This window comes from Peromyscus eremicus, chromosome 7 (genome assembly GCF_949786415.1).
Source record: "Peromyscus eremicus chromosome 7, PerEre_H2_v1, whole genome shotgun sequence".
In the NCBI taxonomy this organism is placed as follows: domain Eukaryota; kingdom Metazoa; phylum Chordata; class Mammalia; order Rodentia; family Cricetidae; genus Peromyscus; species Peromyscus eremicus.
The window spans coordinates 72,956,317-72,977,577 of NC_081422.1; the positions used below are offsets into that span (position 1 = coordinate 72,956,317).

Below are 21,261 nucleotides of genomic sequence, written 5' to 3' on the forward strand. Positions count from 1 at the left end.
AGAGATGGCTCAGAGATTAAGAGCACTGGCTGCTCTTCCAGAGGTCCTGAGTTCAATTTCCAATAACAACGTGGTGGCTCACAACTATCTATAATGAGATCTGGTGCCCTCTTCTGGCATGCAGGCACACATGCAGGCAGAACACTGTATACATAATAAATAAATCTTTAAAAACAAGAACAAAAACCCATGATTTTAGATGAAGTAAGAAAAATATTATTGTACTGGTTGGTTTTGTGTGTCAAACTGACACAAGCTAGAGTCATCAGAGAGGAAGGAGTCTCAGTTGAGGAAAGGCCTCCGTGAGATCCAGCTGTAAAGCGTTTTCTCAATTAATGATCAGTAGGAGAGGGCCCAGCCTGTTGTGGATGGTGCCATCTCTGGGCTGATGGTCCTTTGTTCTTTAAGAAAGCAGGCTGAGCAAGTCAGGGGAAGCAAGCCAGTAAGCAGCTCCCCTCCATGGCCTCTGCATCAGCTCCTGCCTCAGGGTTCCAGCCCTGCTTGAATTCCTGTTCTGAATTCCTGCAATGGTGGACTTTGATCTGGAAGTGTAACCCAAATAAACCCTTTCCTCCCCAGCCTGCTTTTTTGTCATATCAGTATAAACTCTAACTAAGACAGTTACAAAATTGATTTTATGTGTTGTTGTTGTTGTTTTTTAAAATGTGATCACTAGAAATGAAAAATTATAAATGTTTTATTTTTATTTTATTTTTGTTTTCTTTGATCAATGTTCAGTGATTCTCAACTTGTGGGCTGTGACCCCCTTGGGGTCGTGTATCAGATATTTACCTTATAATTCATAACAGTAGCAAAATTACAGTTATGAAGTAGCAACAAAATAATTTATGGCTGGGGGTCACCACAAAGTGTTAGGAAGGTTGAGAACCACTTCTCTAGAAGAAATCATAAGGAAGCAACCTTTTTTTTTTTTTTTTTTTTTTTTTTTTTTTTTTTTTGAGAACGGATCTTACTGTATAGTCTCTGCTCCTTGGAACTTACTAAGTAGACCAGGCTGGACTTGAACTCGCAGAGATCCACCTGTCTCTGCTTCCCAAGGGCTAGGATTAAAGAAGTAGGCCACCATGGCTGGCAGTATCAAAATTTTTGTGTGTTGTTTTCATATTTCACTGTACTAGGTGGTTACATGACCTAGATGAGGTACAGTTGTGGGGTGATTGGTGGGCAATGTATAATATTTGAAGAGAGAGCTTTTGCGTTTCTTTGGAGAGGAGTGTGTAGGAGGATCATAGTTGCTCTATGGCACTTTTCTAAGCCTCCCTCCCAGACTGGTTTAGAGTCTAGCAGTGTTCTGGCACATTCAGTGCCTTTGGCCCATGGGTTTGCCAGATAATACTGACTTACTAGCCCTTTTGATATTTATATAATGTTAATTGTGTGGTGAGGTCCATTATAGGAGTCTTATCTGTTTCTTTGATCAGTGACATTATAAAAACATTTCTGTAGGCCCAAATCAAAATATCAAACATTTTTTACTGTGGTAGAGTACTTTATTTAAAGTAGTATTAATGGTAAAACATATTATGGCAGCCATAGAGATAGTTCAGTGGTTAAGAATGCTTCTTGCACTGGGTGGTGGTGGCGGCGGCGGCGGCGGCGGCGGCGGCCTTTAATCCCAGCACTCAGGAGGCAGAGGCAGGTGGATCTTTGTGAGTTCGAGGCCAGCCTGGTCTACAGAGTGAGTTCCAGGAAAGATGCAAAGCTACACTGAAAAACCCTGTCTAAAAACTTAAAAAAAAAAAAATGCTTCTTGCTTTTGTAGAGGGACCAGGTTTGGTTCCCAGCACCCACACGATGGCTCTGTAACTCCTGTTCCTCCAGGAACACCTGTAACTCCAGTTACAGGGGATCCAGTGCCCTCTTCTCATCTCCACAGGCTCCTCCTGCACATGTGTAGTGCACATACATACACTCTGGCACTCACACATACATGCAAAATGGATGAGCAACTAAATAAATAAATAAATGTAAAGCAGTCAAACAAAATCTATTTCATTATTAGATAAAGTTGACCCTAAGTAAGTATTTCTAATTTTAAATTACCTAAAGGGCTTTTAAATTTATGTTAATGTGTGTATGAATAAATCCAAGTTCAAGAAATACCAATTATCAACTAGTTAGAACAACTCATTTTTTTTTTTGTTGTTGTTGTTGGGTTCAGCTGAGGATGTCGGTAAAACAGAGTCTTTAAAAGATTGCTTTTCTTTTCCAGTGTTACCGAAGTTTGAAGTTACTTTGCAGACACCATTGTATTGTTCTTTGAACGCTAAGAATTTAAGTGGTTCTGTCACAGCAAAGTAAGTTGCATTTTTTTCCTTTGGTATGGCTCTAAACTATTGTAAAACAGCATGACAAACAGCTCTGTACACACTTAATACAAGCACAAGGTTTTGCTTTTTAAAAAGACCCTAATGTATAGTAAGCAAACGTCTGTAATACTTCATTTAGCACAGTGCAGATCTCCACAAGTCTTTGCATCTGTAACTCTACTTCGAGCTACCATTTCTAAAATGTTTCTCACAGACTAGTGACTAAGGGGTTTGTAGAATACATTGTCAGGTTTCTACAACATTGTGTATTTAGTTGTTGGGAGATGGCTCAGAACAGGAAAACAATCTTAACCACGGGGTCATCTCTGTGTCCCCAGCTTCACATTTAAACCAAAATAAAAAAAATTGTCTTTAAGAATATATTAAGTTATTATTTTAAACACTCTGAGCTATCGTATGATATGACTGTTTTAAAATATAATATTCTGGCATTCTGATTTTGCTTGTACTTAATATTTAAGGAGACAAAGGCCATGTTAGGTGCAGTAATTTTGATGCTGAGGTTTCCAGCCAGGTCTCCACTAACTTCACCACTTTTGTTTGGAAGGATGGTATATTTGAAGGTGGATTTTTTTTCTTCCTCATAATTTGGAAACTTCTGTATTCGCTTTGGAGTTGGCCCAGAAGAGAGGTTATTTCTGTATCTAATTAACAGGTTCAGGAAACGTCAGTTTACTATTACAATTTGTAAAATGCAAAGCAAAACTGGCTGTAAGGGTTGGCCCAGTGTTTGAAATAGAGATGGGAGGAGCACAGCAAACACATTTAAAAAGATTTTCTGGCAGTGAAATGGTTTACTGAAGATCACCTTTCTTTTACATGAGGAAATGTTTCTACTATGAGAGGGAATAATTAAGGAAATAAAAAAAGACTGTGAAGTAGCCGAGAATGAAATTTGACACAAGAAGATGAGTTTGAAATGATGGTTAAAAAATACTATTTAAAGTTTCCTTGCAAAAAAATAAAGTCAGTCTTTTGGTAGCTGTATATGCATTTGGTACTCTATAGTCTAAGATATCCCCTCCTGGTGAATCCTGGGATGTGTGACAGTTGGCTATGGTGATTATAACTTCAATTAACATTCAAACATTTTTACAAGCTGTAATGGCCAGTCTAGCGTTGAAAGATTTTTCAAGTCTTTTAGAGCTCACTGCGCCTTCCTGTAATGCTGGCACTTCCTCCTTGTCCTCTCAGTGGGCGGAGGCCATGGACAGGCAGTGTTTGAGCTGATTTTAGATTCTCTGGTTCCGAGTTCCATCTGGACCTAATCTGAAGACTCACCATTGTAAAGGACATTCCTTGTTCTTAATGTTTTCCTTGTTGTTTCATGATTTCTTGAGACAGATGGTTGAGAAGTAGCTCACTCCAGCCTTGAATTTGTCCTGTCTCAGCTTGCTGACTGCAGGAATGACAGAGCTAACATGACTCCCTTGTGCCCCCCCCCCCTTTTTTTTAAATTGTAGGAGAGGTGTGTTTTAAACATAATTCTTTTCTGTTGGATTCTAGTGTCTGCTTATAGAAAGTGATATGTTTGTTGTGTTCCTCTGACACCATCAAGTTGAAAATGTAATAATACAACATTTTAAAAATTGTTTTCCAGGTATACATATGGGAAGCCAGTGAAGGGGGATGTAACACTTACATTTTTATCTTTATCCTTTTGGGGACCGAAGAAAAATATCACCAAAACCTTTGAGGTAACTTTTGTAGATATTTTATAATTTACAATGGGGACATTTTAAATCTTGATTAAAAAAATAATTATAGAACCCAGCTGGTTGTGGTTGTGGTGGCATATGCCTATTATTTCAGCTCTCGAGGGAGATGGAGGAAAAGAGGATCAGTAGTTCAAGACCAGCCTCTGCCATCTAGCAACTCTTAGGCCAGCTGGGGCTTTGAGACTGTCTCAAAAATCAAAAAGGAGCCAACAACAGAGATTAATTATAGGAACCACAAGAGAATGTAGTACTTATTGAAAGTTTATACCTGTTTTCAACATAATGATATAAAGAATTATGACTCAAATCACAGTGTGGAAAATTTAACTTTTTTTCTAAAAATGAAGTTTCATACAGAATTACCAAAGTAATACTCTAAGAACATCAAGAACTTTCTAGCATTAGAGATGAGTGAACAGAGCAGGACAGAACTGTCCAATATGACTTAGAGTTTTGTTTCTAGAATTTGAATTCCTAAAGTGAAAAGTAAAATGGAGTTTTTAAACAAAACAGATACATGGATCCACAAACTTCTCTTTTGATGATAAAGAGATGAAGAAGGTAATGGATTCCTCGGATGAGCATTCTGAACACATGGGCCCGTTCATCCCCGGGCCCATAGAGATTGTAGCTACTGTGACGGAGTCACTCACAGGTTTGTAGCCATAAAGAAGGTAAAGTCCTGTGCTGTTTCTTAGCTGTCCACTGTACCACTAGTCTCAGGAGAGGGTGTTCACTGCTTTCCTAGAGAGGTTATTTAACACTGAAAACTTTAACTTGTAGGGTCTTTGACAAAAAAGTGAAATTCACTTTCTATGAAAGTCTGTACATCAACTACCTATGATAATAGTAGCTCCTGCATATTTTCCCCATCCCAACTCTGTTTTTCTAGCATGAAAAAACACACAGGAGGCCTACATTTTCAGCAGACTGGCTTCCTGCTTTTTTTCTTCTTCATCACTTACTCTGAAGTGTCGCCTGTTCCTAGACAGTTTGCTCTTTTAATAAGAACACAAGAGTTAATTGTTAGGAGCCTTCTATTACTATTTTAACAGATTGATTCCGTTGACTTAACAAGCAAAACCTCTCCTGTCTGTGTGCTTTCTTCTCTTGGTGTACAAACCACTGAGGGAGACCACCATGCTGGAATTCTGTGCTGATCTTGGGACCGTCGTCAGTAACGGGAGTAGGCTTATGTGCCCTGATATCTTCAGCCCCCTCAGTAAGAAGCTTAGGTGGGCACAAGCCATCGGTGAAATACTGCGTTTGCTTTCTAAATGGTGCAATCCCCAATACAGGTATCTCAAGAAATGCAAGTGCCAATGTGTTCTTCAAGCAGTATGATTACGTCATTGAGTTTTTTGATTATGCGACTGTCTTGAAGCCCGCTCTCAACTTCACAGCCACGGTAAGTCGGTGTACTTGTTACCGTCCATGAGCATGAGTCTTAGTGGGAGGTCACGTGCTCAGTGTCTTTAAAACTAAGTCAAAGAGGAGATTGGTTACTTTTCTTCTTTAGCTATATGAACATGGAGAATTGCTCCCAAATGACCTTTGTGGTTTCTAAGAACAGCCCCCATTTTTTTTTCCCCCAAAATACACTTAACTAGCAGTTTGTTTGATATGGAACACAACATTGAAGCTTTTATTAATGAAGAAATGACTGTCAGAATTTTTTGTTTGATGTTAAGGACTAAATTTTAATTTCATCAAAGGTATAGTGTTAAAAATTATTATTGCCGGGCAGTGGTGGTGCGCGTCTTTAATCCCAGCACTTGGGAGGCAGAGGCAAGTGGATCGCTGTGAGTTCGAGGCCAGCCTGGTCCACACAGTGAGTTCCAGGCCAGCCAGGGCTGTTTCACAGAGAAACTCTGTCTCAAAAAAAAAAAAAAAAAAAAAAAAAGATTAAATAAATAGATAAATAAATAAAATTATTATCAAGGATGTTCTTTTTTTCAGAAAGAATATTGAATTAGTACTTAATATTTGAGTAAATTAAGAAAATGAACTTTTCATTTCTTCATCTTCATAAGTATGCCGTTTGCTCATTGCTCATATTTATGCTCCCTCCCCCGCAATTTGAGTGAATTTTGACGATGTGCAGGGACAGGCTTATGAAACTGAGGGAAAGTTTGCTTTGGGGGTGGGGATGGAGGTTATTAAGGGGTGGTTTATGGAAGAGGAAGCCTTGAATGATGACAAGATTAGCAGTGTTTTAAATGTCTGAGCCCTGGGGTGGGAGTCAGGGAGAAGATGACGTAAGACCAAAAGAGCTGCTGGAAAGGATCAGGGTGCGTTCAGGAAAATGGCTGGACCCGGGCACACGCCGCTGAGGACTTGGCTTGGTTAAACAGGAAGAAAAGCTTAGGGAACTCTAGAAGACCTCGAGCTCGGGAGGGCCTCATGATTGGGTTGAACTTTATGCTTTAGGCAGTGAGAAGACTTGGAACCTCTGAACATGGTTGGGTAGGGGTGGGGTAGAGCATGCGTGGGGGAGGGAGGGGGGGAGGGAGGGAGGACAAAAGCAGTGCTGGTGGAGGACTGTTTGAGGTCTGCGAGACTAGGAGGAGCCCTGTGGTGGTGGCTATAGGCATGGGGAGGGAGAGCAGGGAAATATGGGACTTGGTACTCACTGAGTTTAGGAGATGGAGGCTAGTCTGTCAGGATGGCGGTGGTGAGTAAAAACAGGAAAGGTAAGATGGTTGCTGGATGTTAATGAGCTGAATTTGAAGTGACTGGGTGTCAGGTGGAGATTTCCTCAAATGGAGCAATTGCGTATGAGCTCCAGGGTACCGGGAGGATAGGAATTTTGAATTTGGGGTATAATCACAAAGAACTATGATGCTAAGCCAGCTGAGTGTTGGACATTTTGTAGAAAGGAAAAGAGTAAGGAACCAAAGGGGACGCAGAGTGTTACCAGACTTGGGGTCATAGCTAGGGACCCAGTAAGCCTTGTTTGGCCACCTGTCCTTGAGAAGCTAATTAAAGCAGACAAATTAGTGGTGAAAACCAAAAAGGAGATTTATTCATTGTGGCCACAGTGGGAAGAGGACAAAGAGATCCAGCGACCCCATCCCTCCAAGTCTAGAGGCCCAAGTTGGCATATCTAAGTAGTCGCAAGACACGGCAAGGCATGGTCCCACCAACCGATGGTCCATCATTGTCTCTCCTGTAAGGTATCTAATCAGCCGAAGCTCTGGGAGAAAGGTTTTTCCTCTGGCTGGTCCAGGCCTTTCTCATCTCCCAGCATGAGATTCCTGGGGAAATTCCAATGTCTTATGTTCCGTATTTTAGTAATCTGATAGCCAAAGCACAGGATACAAGTGTCTATTTCAAATATCTTCCCTCTTGCCAGGCCAGTTACAATAGAGTGCCAAAAGAGTGATAGGAAGCAAAAGTGTTGTGGAAGGCAAGGAAGCCATGAGTAAGGAGGCAGTGATCACGTGTCAGACACTTCCTGGAGAAGGGTTACGGAATGTAGTAGATTGGGGTGCTACCAATAATTGTAGCATTGTGGGTTCAGCATTTGGGAACAGCACAGACAGAAACTACATTCAGCTGGGCTATTACCTGTCTTAAAATATTTTGTTTTAATAATCAGGTGAAGGTCAGTCGCTCTGATGATAATCAACTAACCCATGAAGATAGAAGAAATAATCTAAGCATAGAAGTGACCCAGAGGAAAAACACCAACATCTGGAACATGTGGAACAGTGGAGAGCAGGAAACGGATGATGTCCAGATCCTAAATTATACCGTCCCCCAAAATGGAATCTTGAAGATTGAGTTCCCGATCCTGTACAATTCCAGTGAGCTATACCTGAAGGTGCAGTCTCTTTCCATGTCACAGCAGGGGCATTATTGCTATTGTAATTTTGTGGGAGACACCTTCTCAGAGTTCACAGGGCACAGGAAGTGGACACACATCTGCTTCAGACACAGGGAAAGTGTTAGAAGTCATTCCCCACAGTGGCTAAAGATTCACGTTAGATGTTTCCTTGTAATTTCATTTTAAGGACCATGGAAAAACATACCAATGTGAAGATTTCATGGAGCAGCTCCCCAAACTCTCATCTTGGTTGATTTTTCAGTTATTTGAAATCACTGTTCCTGAGCTTTCTCTCCCAGTGTGGTTTGTCTGGGAATGCCCCGTAATTCCTGTAACCTTTCTTTTGGTATCAGTGTTACCCAAGTCAGAGCTCTAACTGGGTTGGGACTAACACTGTTTCGAGCTCTTTCCTTTCTGTTATTCGTTTTTGAGATAGGGTCTTGTTAGGCAGCCCAGCCTGGCCAGGTGCTCACTGTGTAGTCCGGACCACCCTCAAACTCGTGATCCTCCTGCCTCCACCTCGTGAGAGTTGGCATTACAGGTGTGTCCCGCCATCCCCGCCTGATTTTTTGACTCTTTATTTTTGTAGGTCAAGAAGGCACGCTGTTTCTTACTTCTGTCTGAGCATTGTGTAGAAAGGAAAGGATCAATTTTTTGTTTAATTCCCTCTTCTGCCTGTGTTTTGTAACAAGACAACTTTGTCTGAAGTAATTGAGGGCTATGATGGCAAAGACCCTTCCTTCCTTCCTTCCTTCCTTCCTTCCTTCCTTCTTTCCTTCCTTTCTTTTTTTCTTTCTCTCTTTCCCTCTGCCTCCCTTCCCTGCCTTCCCTCCCCCTCTCTTCATCCCTCCCTCCCTCCCTCCCTCCTTTCTTTCTTTCTTTCTTTCTTTCTTTCTTTCTTTCTTTCTTTCTTTCTTTCTTTCTTTCTTGGTTTTTCGAGACAGGGTTTCTTTCTGTGTAGCCCTGGCTGTCCTGGAACTCACTCTGTAGACCAGATTAGCCTCAGACTCACAGAGATCTGCCTGCCTTTGTTTCCTGAGCATTGGGATTAAAGGCGTGTACCACCACCACCCAACAGCAAAGATCCTTTCTTACGCTTTAAAGCTATCACTTTCTTTATAGTATGATCTGTAAAATGATGAGGAGCCAGTGTCTGGTGAATGTGTTTCTGTCTGAAAACAAAAATGCAAGTGATCTGGCTTCCCATAGTTACTCCGCAGCTCACGTTCTTTCTCAGGTTACTGAGGCTGAGCGTTCATAGCTTCGTTTCTTTTGTTGCAGGCTTCTTTTCTTGACAGTGTAAATACTATGGCCGTTCACGGCATGTTCACCTCCCCTAGTAGGACCTACATCCAGCTTAAAGCCAGACATGAACTTGTCAAGGTAATGCTTGTGACTCACTTGATAGTTACAACATGATTTGATATTCTTATAACTAGGGTGTACATATTAATTAATATTTCTTTTCTAGGTGGGATCCCCTTTTGAATTGGTGGTTAGTGGCAACAAACCCTTTGAAGAATTAAGCTATATGGTAATTTCTTTATTTTAAGGTTTTTATTTATTTATTATTGTGTGTGTGTGTGAATATGGATAATGTGTATGGATGAATGCTGTCACATGTGTGTCATGGCATGCATATGGAGGTCAGAAACAACTTTTGAGAGTCAGTTTTTTCCTTTTACCATGGGTTCTGAGGGTCAAACCAAGGTAATTAGACCTGTGTGGCGAGCACCTTCATTCACCTTGCTACCTCGAAGGCTGGTGATTTCTCACAGTTTAGGTTTATGACCTGTTAGAGAACATCTCAAGGGTTGTTTACCTTACGTCTTCACCAGACTTACTAAATTGTTACAGATTAATTTGCTCTTCTTATTGTGTAATTGGTTTTCTTTCTTCAACTATATTTACATTTTCATTTAAAATAGATAACTAAATGTTGCACCAAGTATAAGATGTCAATTTCTAGTATATAGACAACATCGATCCACTGTGGAGAATCATAAAGTATAAGAAAGAAAATAAAACTTGCCATCATGGCCTTGTAGTTTTGCTAATCGAGCCCTCCCATTAGATCTCTCTGTTCCTTTCTATTAAATAGTAGTTTTCAACACAAAGAAATGGTCAGTGCAAGTGAGTGCTGTCTCAGAAATGACACTGATTTGACATACCAAATTCAGTGTTGGACTAGAGAGATGGCTCAGAGATTAAGAGTATGTGCTGCTTTACAAAAGGCCGGAGTTTAGTGCTAAGCGCACACATCGGGCAACTTACAGCCACTTATAACTTCAGTTCCAGGGGATTTGAGGCATCTGACCTCTGTGGACACCTGTACAGACCCCCATACAGAAACAGACATAGACACATAATTAAAAAAGTACATTAAAATATTAATGTAATAGATTACATGAAGAAAAAGCACTTGTCTCAATAGATGCTGGAAAAGTTTTTAACAACTACAATTTTATGTTAAAAATATTCAATGATGTTTTATTGGTGGGAATTTACTCAACTTGACAAAGGACAATAGTAATAAAAATTACTGCTGACACTCAAAAAATAAGTGGTCAGTGTATGAGGGGCTAGATAGATCAGTTACCTTAATTAAGACAATATATAATAGTCATTATACATTGTATGCATTGTATACATGTATTGAAATGTTGCATTGTGTTCCATAAATATGTATGGATATTATATATCAATTAAAGATGCAAAAAATTGGAATAAAGATAACATTTGTGAAGGATAACATGATTGTTACTGCAATCTAGTGTTTGTTTTAATATTATCATTTTCTTTTTTAAACTATTTTTGTCAACTATCATTTATTGTTCATTGATTCATTGCTGGTCTTAACAACTACAATATCTATTTTTTGTTGAAATTTAACTTCCATCTCAAAATTTATCATATAGATTTTTGCATGTAAAAAGGTTGTGAAGATAATTTAAGAATTTGTGTGTATGCTTAGATTATTATAAATATAACTTCAGTTGAAATATGATTGATAATCTTTAGCAAATAATCGCACTCTCTTCTTTTTTTAATTTTAGGTAGTATCAAAGGGACAGCTGGTGGCTGTAGGCAAACAAAATTCCAGAAATTTCTCTTTAACACCAGAAGCTTCCTGGACTCCAAAGGCCTGCATAATTGTGTATTACGTTGCAGATGACGGGGAAATTATAAATGATGTTCTAAAAATCCCTGTTCAGTTTGTTTTTAAAAATAAGGTATGATTTAAGGTGGTGATGTTTAAAACTTCATTTTAGTGAAGTCTGAGAAATGTAATTTTGTGAAAAGTATCTCCATATTGCCTAGAATCTTGTATTGCTCTCTATACTCAGTAGATATGTATTTTCATATTAAGCCCACAGTTACTGTTTGTCAGCTGTGATTCCTGGCTTTAACTTAAATTCATCAAAGTCATTTCGGTATTTTTTAAATAGTTGAGTCAATATTGCTCTGGCCTGGAATGCCAGTGGCAACATAGACTGGCTGTAGTGTTGACCTTGGTGTGATAATGAGGTGGGTGTAGGGAGAGAGCAGGGAGGGCCATTGAAGATGTGTGTGGAAGCAGAGCTGGGTTTTAGATTCTCTCCTTCATCAGCTGGAAGCTAATGAGGACAGACTGTCAGTGAGCCTGATGCCTTACTTCTGGGGGTCTGTATGGAGCCTGGTCTCCAGTATTGTATTGGAGTACTTATCCTGAGTCACCAGCTTGCACAGGAGACTGCCTCAGCCCCAGCTCTAACAAGAAACCCAAAGCAATCATCTCACAGACTCGAGAATGAGCCATTGTTCTCACTAAACAGTTCTGCTTTGTCTTCCTAAGTGAAAGAATCAGTTTCAATGTCATGATTTGTAGAGTATAGCTCTCTTAATATTTCCTTTAAAAATTGTGAAAATGTTGAGAAGTAGCATCACTTATTTATACTTTCTTTTATTTAAAATACTTTATATTAAATTTTTGCATGCCAGAGGGTGAATGAATCTAGGGCCTCGTGCATGCTAGCAAATGTGCTAGTATTGAGCTGCACCCTAGGCCTGAGTAACCTAACTTTCTTTCTTTTTTTTTTTTTGATTTTTTTTTTGTTTTTTGAGACAGGGTTTCTTTCTGTGTAGCTCTGGCTGTCCTGGTACTTACTCTGTAGCCCAGGCTGGCCTCAAACTCACAGAGATCCACCTGCTTCTGCCTCCCGAGTGCTGGGACTAAAGGCATGCGCCTCCACTGCCCGGCCTAACTTTCTTTAAGTATAATATAAACTTCTATTTTTTATTTTATGAAAAGTTTTTTTTTTTAAAGAAGTAGAAATATATTTTCTTAGTTTCAGGCAAAAAAATTCATTTTATAATAATCACCTAAAACAAGTGAATTTTAGAAAGGAGTTATGGAGGCTTAAATCAGGATACACACCTCTATGGACCCGGCATGAAGCCAAGAACAGTGTGGAAGATTACTGACAAGGAAAACAGAGCATAGTAAAAGATATTTTTCAAGAAATATTTTTGGACAAGTGAAATAGAAAAATTCAATTTCATTTTCAAAGAGAGACTTTCTTTGATTTTATTTTAGATAATGATGATCACGTTTTCAGACTGAAAGGAAAGGCCCCAGTTAGGGGCCACACCCGGAAGGAAGCCAGTCTCCAGTTCAGTGACTTAGAGGGAACATCATGGTTGGGCAGTGTAATCGAGGATGCAGTTTGATGTTAGGACCGAGGTGGCACGGAGGTCCTCAGTAGGAATGGGACTTTCCCTCATGACAGACAGAGTCATGGTCTTTTTGAAGTATAAGTTGGACCATGCTTTGAGGAACATAAAGATGAAGTTCAAGGAGCCATGGAGTCAGAGGAGCCTGATGGCAGTCGGGTCCGACCACTCCCTTTCTGGAAAGAACCTTTTCCACTCACACCGCAGATAGTTCTGTGAGGTCCCAGAGAGCTGCCATTGCGCTCATTTCTAAGTCAAGTTACCAACTTGTAGGGACCTATAGCAGTTTTCCTCTTTCCTGTCTCTTCCTCTCGAGGGTGCCTTTCCCAGGGATGCTAGAGACTGCTGGCCTGCATTCAGCACCAGCTGAGGACTGAGAAATGGAACATGGAGACAGGAGGGAAGCCAGGTGGAGAGATGAGGGATAATTGGTGTTTATGTCACAGGGAGATGTTTCATGGATCACAGACACGTGGGAGCTTAAAAAATTCCTTCCTTAGAGAAACGTCGTTTATGGTTTTGGAATTATCCCTGGGCCAAGGCAAAGGCAGAATCAACGGTTTTGAGTCTTAGCTAGAGAAAATGAAATAAATTAATCTTGCTTCCTCCTTTTCTTAGATAAAGCTATTTTGGAGTAAATCTACTGCCAAGCCCTCTGAGAAGGTCTCTCTCAGGATCTCTGTAACAGAGCCTGACTCCGTAGTTGGGATTGTAGCTGTTGACAAAAGTGTGAATTTGATGAATGCCTCAAATGATATTACAACGGAAAATGTGAGTTTCATTTTTTTTTTGGTGAAAATGTATGTTAAAATAACTATTGCATTACCTTAAATATTTAAAGGAAATTCCTTAGTCCCTCTGGATGTATAAGCTGGGAAACAGAAAAGCCTTCAAAGAAGAAAGTATCTGCGTTTCATGTATGTTGGGCAGAAGCACATGTGTAGTTTAAATTTACTTTTCTTTTGGTACCTATTATATTTTTAATACCTATTTATTACCTTTTGGATCTTAATTTTTGTTCTTATTACTAATACATATATATTACTAATACTTGTATTCCTTATGCATATTTACTGTGCTTACTTTAACAATTTTAATTTGTTTTAATATTAACTTAAGGTGTTTCCGAAGTTCTAGAATTTGATGATCAGAATTTTCTGGGCACTTGTGAACCCCTATGAGTCATGCATGTGTGCGTGCATGCGTGCATGCGTGTGTGTGTGTGTGTGTGTGTGTGTGTGTGTGTGGTTAGAAATTCAACCTAGGACAATGTACCATGCTAGACAAGTCCTCTGCCACTGAGCTACATCCTGTGGTTATTTGTTTTATTATTATTTTTTGAGACAGATTCTTCCTATGTGACACAGACTGTTCTCAAACTCACGAGTCTCCTGTGCCAGCCTCCCAGGTTACAAGCATGTGTGACCATGGCTTTCCTATGCTTATTTTAAGTTCTAGAACTGACCTTTGCCATAATTCTGCATCACATGATGTGTGCCTCATTGGATTCCTTTACAGTAGGTCTAGTTGATCTGTGACTGCCATGATACTGTCTACTGGGGAAGGCTGAGCATCAGGTATATTAGGACACAGGCCTGCACCTTGAGGCCTTATCCCATAGCCTGAATCAGAAGATGCCTCCCTGAGGCTCTGTCTGGATCAGAGAGTTAAGAAGCAGTTTGTGCTGTGACTTGTCAGCTCACAATCTATGGTTCCTGCTATCATATGGCACTACTCCTTGGGAGATGTGAACAGGCATCACTCCCTCCAGATAGGGAGCTGATGGCGAGGCAGAGTAAGGATACTGCCGAAGTCCAAGAGGTAAGCTGATGAATTTATTAGGTTCACTATAGAAGCAGAAAAGACTCAAAGACAACTGCATCACCAAAAGTCCACTGTAGCATAGGTGATGGCTGGAAGCCTGCAGATAGCTCAGTAGGTAGCTTAGTGCGTGTGAACCTTTTCCAGGCAGCTCGGCTGGTCTCTGTTTCTTCCAGGCAGCCTTGATGGTCTGCCTCTTTCAGGCAGCTTGGCTGGTCTCTGAGTCTTCTAAGTATCTCAGTTGTCTCTTTATTGCTTATGTGTACTTGGGGAAGGAGGGTCCTAGTGACTCTGCTCGGTTTCAGGAACTTTCTGAAACCTTTGGGTTGCTTACTTCCTGAGCTTAACAAACTCCTAATGCTAGATGGAATGTTTGTTGTACCCTCTCTGTAGAATATTCTATGCTACCTCAGAGAGTTCCCCTACAAGACAGAGGTTTGATCTCAGCAAGTTCCTACACAACATTGGCTCCTCCCTGAATCTAGTCATGAAGCTATGGTGAACTAAATCATGTGAAATGAAGCATCCTACCACCTCCAAAAGCTGAAGAAGTCACGCCTTACCCTTTCTCTGGTGATTAGGAGTATTTGGACCAGAGCAGAAAGGCTGCTTTCTAAGGAAGGCTTCCCCCTACATCCCCTTCATGGGGGCAAGCTCTCTTATTCTCCCCATCTCTCTCTCATTCTCATTGTATTTATTTTTGAGACAAGGTCTCTTTATGTGGCCCTGGCTGTCCTGGAACTCACTGTGTACACCAGGTTAGCTTCGAACCCACAGAGCTCCACCTAGCTCTGCCTCTTGAATGTTGGGATTAAAGGTTCATGCCACCATGTCAGACTCTCATTCTCAATCTCAATGAAGCTACTTTCCAGGCTTTAAAGCTAAGCCTCTCCTTCCCTTTAAGGCCCTATCATGTTAAATATCTTCATATATTGCATTGTTTCTGTCTAATGCTCTTCTCCTTGAGGCCGACCATGGCCTTGAGGACATTTCCCTACAATAAACATCATCCCTGAAGGGAATTTATGGGTCAGTTTTCTTTTGTGGCTTGACCACCGAGGCCTCCTTTTATTTCTTTTTAACAAACTCCTAATTTGTATTGTAAATCCTGGGGGTTTAAAAAGAAGGAGGAGATGGAGACTTAGGAACTGGAAAATTACCCTGGATCCTCAAGGTTTTCTGCCATCTTTTTTTTCAAGACAGGGTTTCTCTGTGTAGCTTTAGCATTTGAGGAAAAACCGGCATGGAGTCTCCAGAGGTTACAACCCACCAGCTGTGAGAGGCTGGAGGAGAGCTGAGGAAGTGTGGGTGCTTGAGGACTTTGTTTCTCTTTCTCACATCCAAAGGGTAGAGAAGTGCTGAACAGGAGTCCTCAGGGTACCTGCAAGATGCTGCTGCTGCTGCTGCTGCTGCTGATTTCACAAGGAAGTACCCGAGGCTGCTCCACATGCCCAAGCAAGAACAGAAACTTAAGGCCTGTCTTCCAGTCCGCAGTCTGCTGACTTCCGCTCTTGCTGTCTTCTGCCTAGTGTCAACCCACACACTTCCACCGTTAACTCAAGATAGCCTCAGTTTTCCATTAAAAACAAAACTTTCTACTCATCCAGGTTTCCTGTTTGCTTCTTCTTTCTCCAGAGTTGGCTCTGGCGTGGGGTGTAAGGAGCCTGTGATACATAATAGCTTGCCTTTGTGTTAAATTTACATGTGTTGTCATGACTTCCCCGAATGCATTAAGGATATTTAAATGTATGGGATCTTCCGGGCATGATTTCCACATGCAGCTTGGGCAATGCTCTTTTACTGGGGCAGGGAGAAAGGGAGGTTTCCTGAGGTAGGTGCTGCCTGGGGAATGCTTCATCTGAGCAGGAGTAGAAGGGGATCCTCATGTGAGCCAGCGATGCGGTCCTGAAGCCTTCTCCCCTTTTATGTCTGGCTCTGGCTCCGACTCCGTTGTCTATCGTCGGGCTGAGGACACTTGGCGGCTTGTTGTGGATAAAGCGTTTCTGTTTGATCTCTTGGTGATTTTCTTTTTGACGTCTGTCCCAGCATTGCGTGTGCACTGTCCATGCAGGGAGGTTGTTGCTCGCACAGCAGGATGCAGCAGCGTGGTTGTGAGTGTTTCACTTTGTGACAGAAAGTCTTTTCTTAAAGAAGGTTAATTTTATTGTTTTTATTTCCATGTATGTGTGCATGCGTCTGTGTGAATGTATACCTTACGTGTATGTGACTGAGAAGGCCGAAAGAGGGCATTGGATTCCCTGTAACCGGAGTAATAGGTGGTTGTGAACTGCCTGATGCAAATGCTAGGAACCGAACTCAGGTTGTAGTAAGGGCAGCAATTGTTTTTAGTCACTGAGCTGTCCCTCCAGCTCCTAGGAAACCTTTGTTAACTTTGGTTTCTTCATGACTTTTAATCCTGCCTTTGTCTCCTTGGTGTGTATAATGATAACACCAGTAAGAGAGAAGTATCAGACATTACCTAAAAGCATATAATACGTGAGGCTTTTTTTCCTGGTAAAATACACACAAAATTGCCACTATTAGCATGTGAGTGTACACAAGTTTTCTGTTGCTCTCCATGTAGACTCTAACCATTAAGCAACAATTCCCTACCCCCCACAAACCCCTGCACCTAGCTTCTATTAATCTCTATCTACTTCTTATAATTTGCCTGTTCTAGATACGTTACGTTAATGGAATTCCATCGTCTTTGACTTTTTGCTGGGTTTAGTTCACTCAACACAGGGTGTTTTCATGACTTAGCTATGCTGTAGCATGCTCCCTCAGAGTGCTTTTCATTGTATAGCTGTCTAGTATTCCATTAAATGTGTGTGCTACATTTTGTCTAGTCCTCTGCTGGTGGGCACTTGAACTTCCAGCTTTTGGCTGTTGTGAATGCTGCTGCTGTGAACGTTGGCAGGGAAGTACCCCCGAATTTTTGGTTAGTTCTTTTGAGTACATATCTAGGTGTAGAATTTCTAGGTCAGATTCCATGTTTACTCTTTTGAGGAAAAGAGAAAGAATTTTTATCAATCCTTTTAGCCTGCTTTACCCAGTGTTACTAGCAGTGCTCTCAAAAACAACTGTATTACTAAAGTGATGCATGCAACTATCTCATTATTGAGAAGAAACTCTTACTGACGCTATCCTAATGCGTTTGTTACCAATGAAGCTGAGTATTTTTCTGAGTATTAATAACTTACATTCACTCTTTTCTGAATTTAAGTGACTGACTTCTTACAGAATTCATGTCAACCCCCCTCATGTTAGCCTGTTTGTCTCTGTTAAAAGTATGGATACATTTTAATGCTGACCTCTACGTGTTGATCATACCAATCGGTGACATTTCAGGAACTCTGTATTGCTGAGCAGAGTAAACATAGTTTTAAATAAGAAATGTAATTGTGGTTGATTGAATGATGAACAATCATTTATATATTTATGGTACCTTGATTTGTGCCATTTTCAAGTTCAGTGAGCATGAGGACTGTAGACTGAGTTACTTCCAAGGAATGAGCGGAGGGCAGGAGAGACTGATATGAGCCAACTCACTCTGTGTCTTTTCTTTGTGCAGGTAGTCCATGAACTGGAACTTTATAACACAGGCTATTATCTAGGCATGTTCATGAATTCCTTTGCTGTCTTTCAGGTATGGATAGTTGGCCAAACAATCTGAAAAGATGTTAGTGTCTTTTTATTTTTAGGTTTTAAAATTAATTAATTAATTAGTTTAAAAAAAGATTTATGTGTGAGTGCTCTATCTGTATGTACACTTTTATGCCAGAAGCAGGTCCCACTTGAGATGGTTGTGAGCCACCATGTGGTTGCTGGGAGTTGAACTCAGGACTCCTGGAAGAACAGCCAGTGCTCTTAACAGCTGAGCCATCTCTCCAGCCCTGATATTAGTGTCTTTTACTATTGTAAACACTTTCATAACTAATTATAATGAAGACTAACCTCTATTGGAAGTGTGACTGAAGTTCACTGTTCCATAAATCTAATCTGAGTGGGGAGGTACATCCTTTCAGTTTTAAAAGCAAATGGAAAAATTCACTGATTGTAAGGTTAGTGGAATTGTCATTAAACACATTTTTTTTTCTTTTAGATTACTGTATTTGACTTTGAAAAGTATGTTTGTGTGAGAGAAGAAGGGAAGAGGGAAAGACACACAGGCACACATGAACACACACACACACACACACACACACACACACACACACACACCTGTATACCTAAGTCCCCCAAGTGGGAGTGTGGGGGATTTCTATGATTAAAGAACATTCAAACTTTGATTTTTATTTCATTTTAGTAAAAATTTTTATTAAACTTTTTTTCTAGGAATGTGGTCTCTGGGTGTTGACAGATGCAAACCTTGTAAAGGATAACATTGATGGTGTTTGTAAGTAAAACCTGACAACATGCGTAACTGGATATATTTTACCTCATATATTGAATATTACTTATAACGGGGCAGGCACTTTCTGGTTCAACTTGACTGCTATGGCTAAAGTATTTGGACTTTGGAAGTACGTGGGAGGGTGACAAGTAATGTTCTCTGGGCTCCTGACTCCATCTTTGAAATTGCCTTCTGCAGTTTTTAAAGGTGGGATTATAGTTTGGGATGTGTTGGATGAGCCTGTGATTTTAAGTTGTATTGCAAACTGTGTTGTTATTTTGGAATTAATTGAAAGGAGCAAGTTTTTGAAGCATTATTATTCTCTAACTTTTAGGTGCTTACCTAAAAATAGTCCAGACCTCTCTTACACACACACACACACACACACACACACACACACACACACACACTCCTTATCAGTCTGGCAGGCATAGTTGTATCTGTGTGTCATAGATCTCCAAGTGTGTCTTTAGGAGCAAGTCATTAAAAGTTTTGACTGGGGGTTGGGGATTTAGCTCAGTGGTAGAACACTTGCCTAGCAAGCGCAAGGCCCTGGGTTCGGTCCTCAGCTCTGACAAAAAAAAAAAAAAAAAAAAAAAAAAAAAAAGTTTTGACTGAAGGAAATATATAAATATGTAAATAATAATGGATAACCGTGGAAGTTATTTTTTGTAGGTAAAATTATACTGATATCTTCCTTTTAAAAAATAATTTATTTTTATTTAATGTTCATTGGTGATTTGCATGTCTGTGTGAGGGTGTCAGAAGTCCTGGAACTGGAGTTACAGACAGGTGTGAGCTGCTATGTGGTTGCTGGGAATTGAACTCAGGTCCTCTAGGAGAGCAGTTAGTGCTCTTACTCACTGAGCCATCTCTCCAGCCTCGCTAATATCTTGTTGAGAGACACTGGCATTGTTTCTTTCTCAAATTTTCCTGTTTCCGGTAGCAGTTCTTGGTTAGTTCTCAAGTCCCAGGTTACTGCAAGACACCTTGATCTCTCTGTTTTGAAACTTCAAAAGATAATTTTGTTATCTTGAAGGTTTATGATGTATTATCATCTCTGTGCATTAAAATCATTGGCATATTTAAGTTTTCTCATCTTATTCTCTGTTCTACATAACTTTCCAAATCTGTCTGTATCCAGTTTTTACTTACAACGTTTTTTCTGTTGTTCCTCTACACATACAGCCCTGTCTGATGCCCACAGCAGTACTCAGTTTATTGTCAGCAATGTGGCTACGTCCACGTGTTCCACATTGGTGGACTCGCCAATATAATTTTTTAAAAAGATTTTTAAAATTTATTACATATACAGTGTTCTGCCTGCATGTATGCCTGCAGGCCAGAAGAGGGCACCAGATCTCATTATAGGTGGTTGTAAGCTACCATGTAGTTACTGGGAATTGAACTCAGGACCTCTGGAAGAATAGCCAGTGCTCTTAACCTCTAAACCATCTCTCCAGCCCACCAATATAACTTTTAAAGAATGATTTCTGTACTGAACATATATAGACTTTTTCCTTGTTATTGTACTATAATAACTTTTTATAACCTTATATTTTATTATATTATATTAGGTATTAGAAGTAGTACAGAGGTGATTTAAAGTACATGGGGGCGCCGGGCGGTGGTGGTGCACACCTTTAATCCCAGCACTCGGGAGGCAGAGGCAGGCGGATCTCTGTGAGTTCGAGGCCAGCCTGGGCTACCAAGTGAGTTCCAGGAAAGGCACAAAGCTACACAGAGAAACCCTGTCTCGAAAAACCAAAAAAACCAAAAAAAAAAAAAAAAAAAACCCAAAAAAAACCCCAAAAACAAAGTACATGGGAATGTGTAGGTTATCTGAAAAACTACACAGCTTTGTATACAGTACTTGAGCACTAAGAGATTTTGGCATTCACCTAGGAACTGGGGGAGGACTGTACCTATTATGTCCTTGGTTGAGAATCTTTTACTTTTTCACTACAAGAGAAATCTTATATTCTCAATAGCAGATATGTCTCTGGACAGCTACTCAAGCGATGGACATTCACTTCTCTTCTGTCTCAGAAGCTACATAGGGATCAAGATATTCTTGGCCATTTTTAGACCATACTGAGATAAGAACTACCTATGGTTTGAAGCTTAAAACCATCAATCATCAGTCTTTAGTTATTATTAATGTCATCAAATTCCTTTTATAGCTAGTATTCTAAGTCCTTAATTTTGTTACCCTGGAGGATTTGAAGTTTCTTCTAACTTCTATTATCTTTTGATCATCATTATGCAGGTGCCAACTCAATTGTTTAATCTTGCTTTTGTTTCTATATTTTCATGCCTTGCAAATAGCTCAAATTCACTATGTTACAAATCAAGTTATTAGTCTCTACTGTTACAGCCTTGCATTTCCTTTCTTTGACAAACTTAGTTGATATATTTTTATTTTTTTCTGGT

General features: G+C 40.2%; 1 protein-coding gene across 1 annotated transcript in view; it reads left to right on the forward strand.

Moving 5' to 3' along the window:
- The window catches only part of Cd109 (CD109 molecule), a 105,815-nt gene that overhangs the window by 43,062 nt on the left and 41,492 nt on the right, over positions 1–21,261 (forward strand). The window contains exons 7-17 of the mRNA XM_059268272.1: positions 2,234–2,318; positions 3,952–4,048; positions 4,583–4,724; positions 5,368–5,477; positions 7,671–7,895; positions 9,180–9,281; positions 9,370–9,432; positions 10,955–11,131; positions 13,230–13,382; positions 18,007–18,081; positions 18,771–18,831. Of these exons, the coding sequence (XP_059124255.1) occupies positions 2,234–2,318; positions 3,952–4,048; positions 4,583–4,724; positions 5,368–5,477; positions 7,671–7,895; positions 9,180–9,281; positions 9,370–9,432; positions 10,955–11,131; positions 13,230–13,382; positions 18,007–18,081; positions 18,771–18,831 (1,290 nt within the window). The remainder of the gene's footprint in view (positions 1–2,233; positions 2,319–3,951; positions 4,049–4,582; positions 4,725–5,367; positions 5,478–7,670; positions 7,896–9,179; positions 9,282–9,369; positions 9,433–10,954; positions 11,132–13,229; positions 13,383–18,006; positions 18,082–18,770; positions 18,832–21,261) is intronic.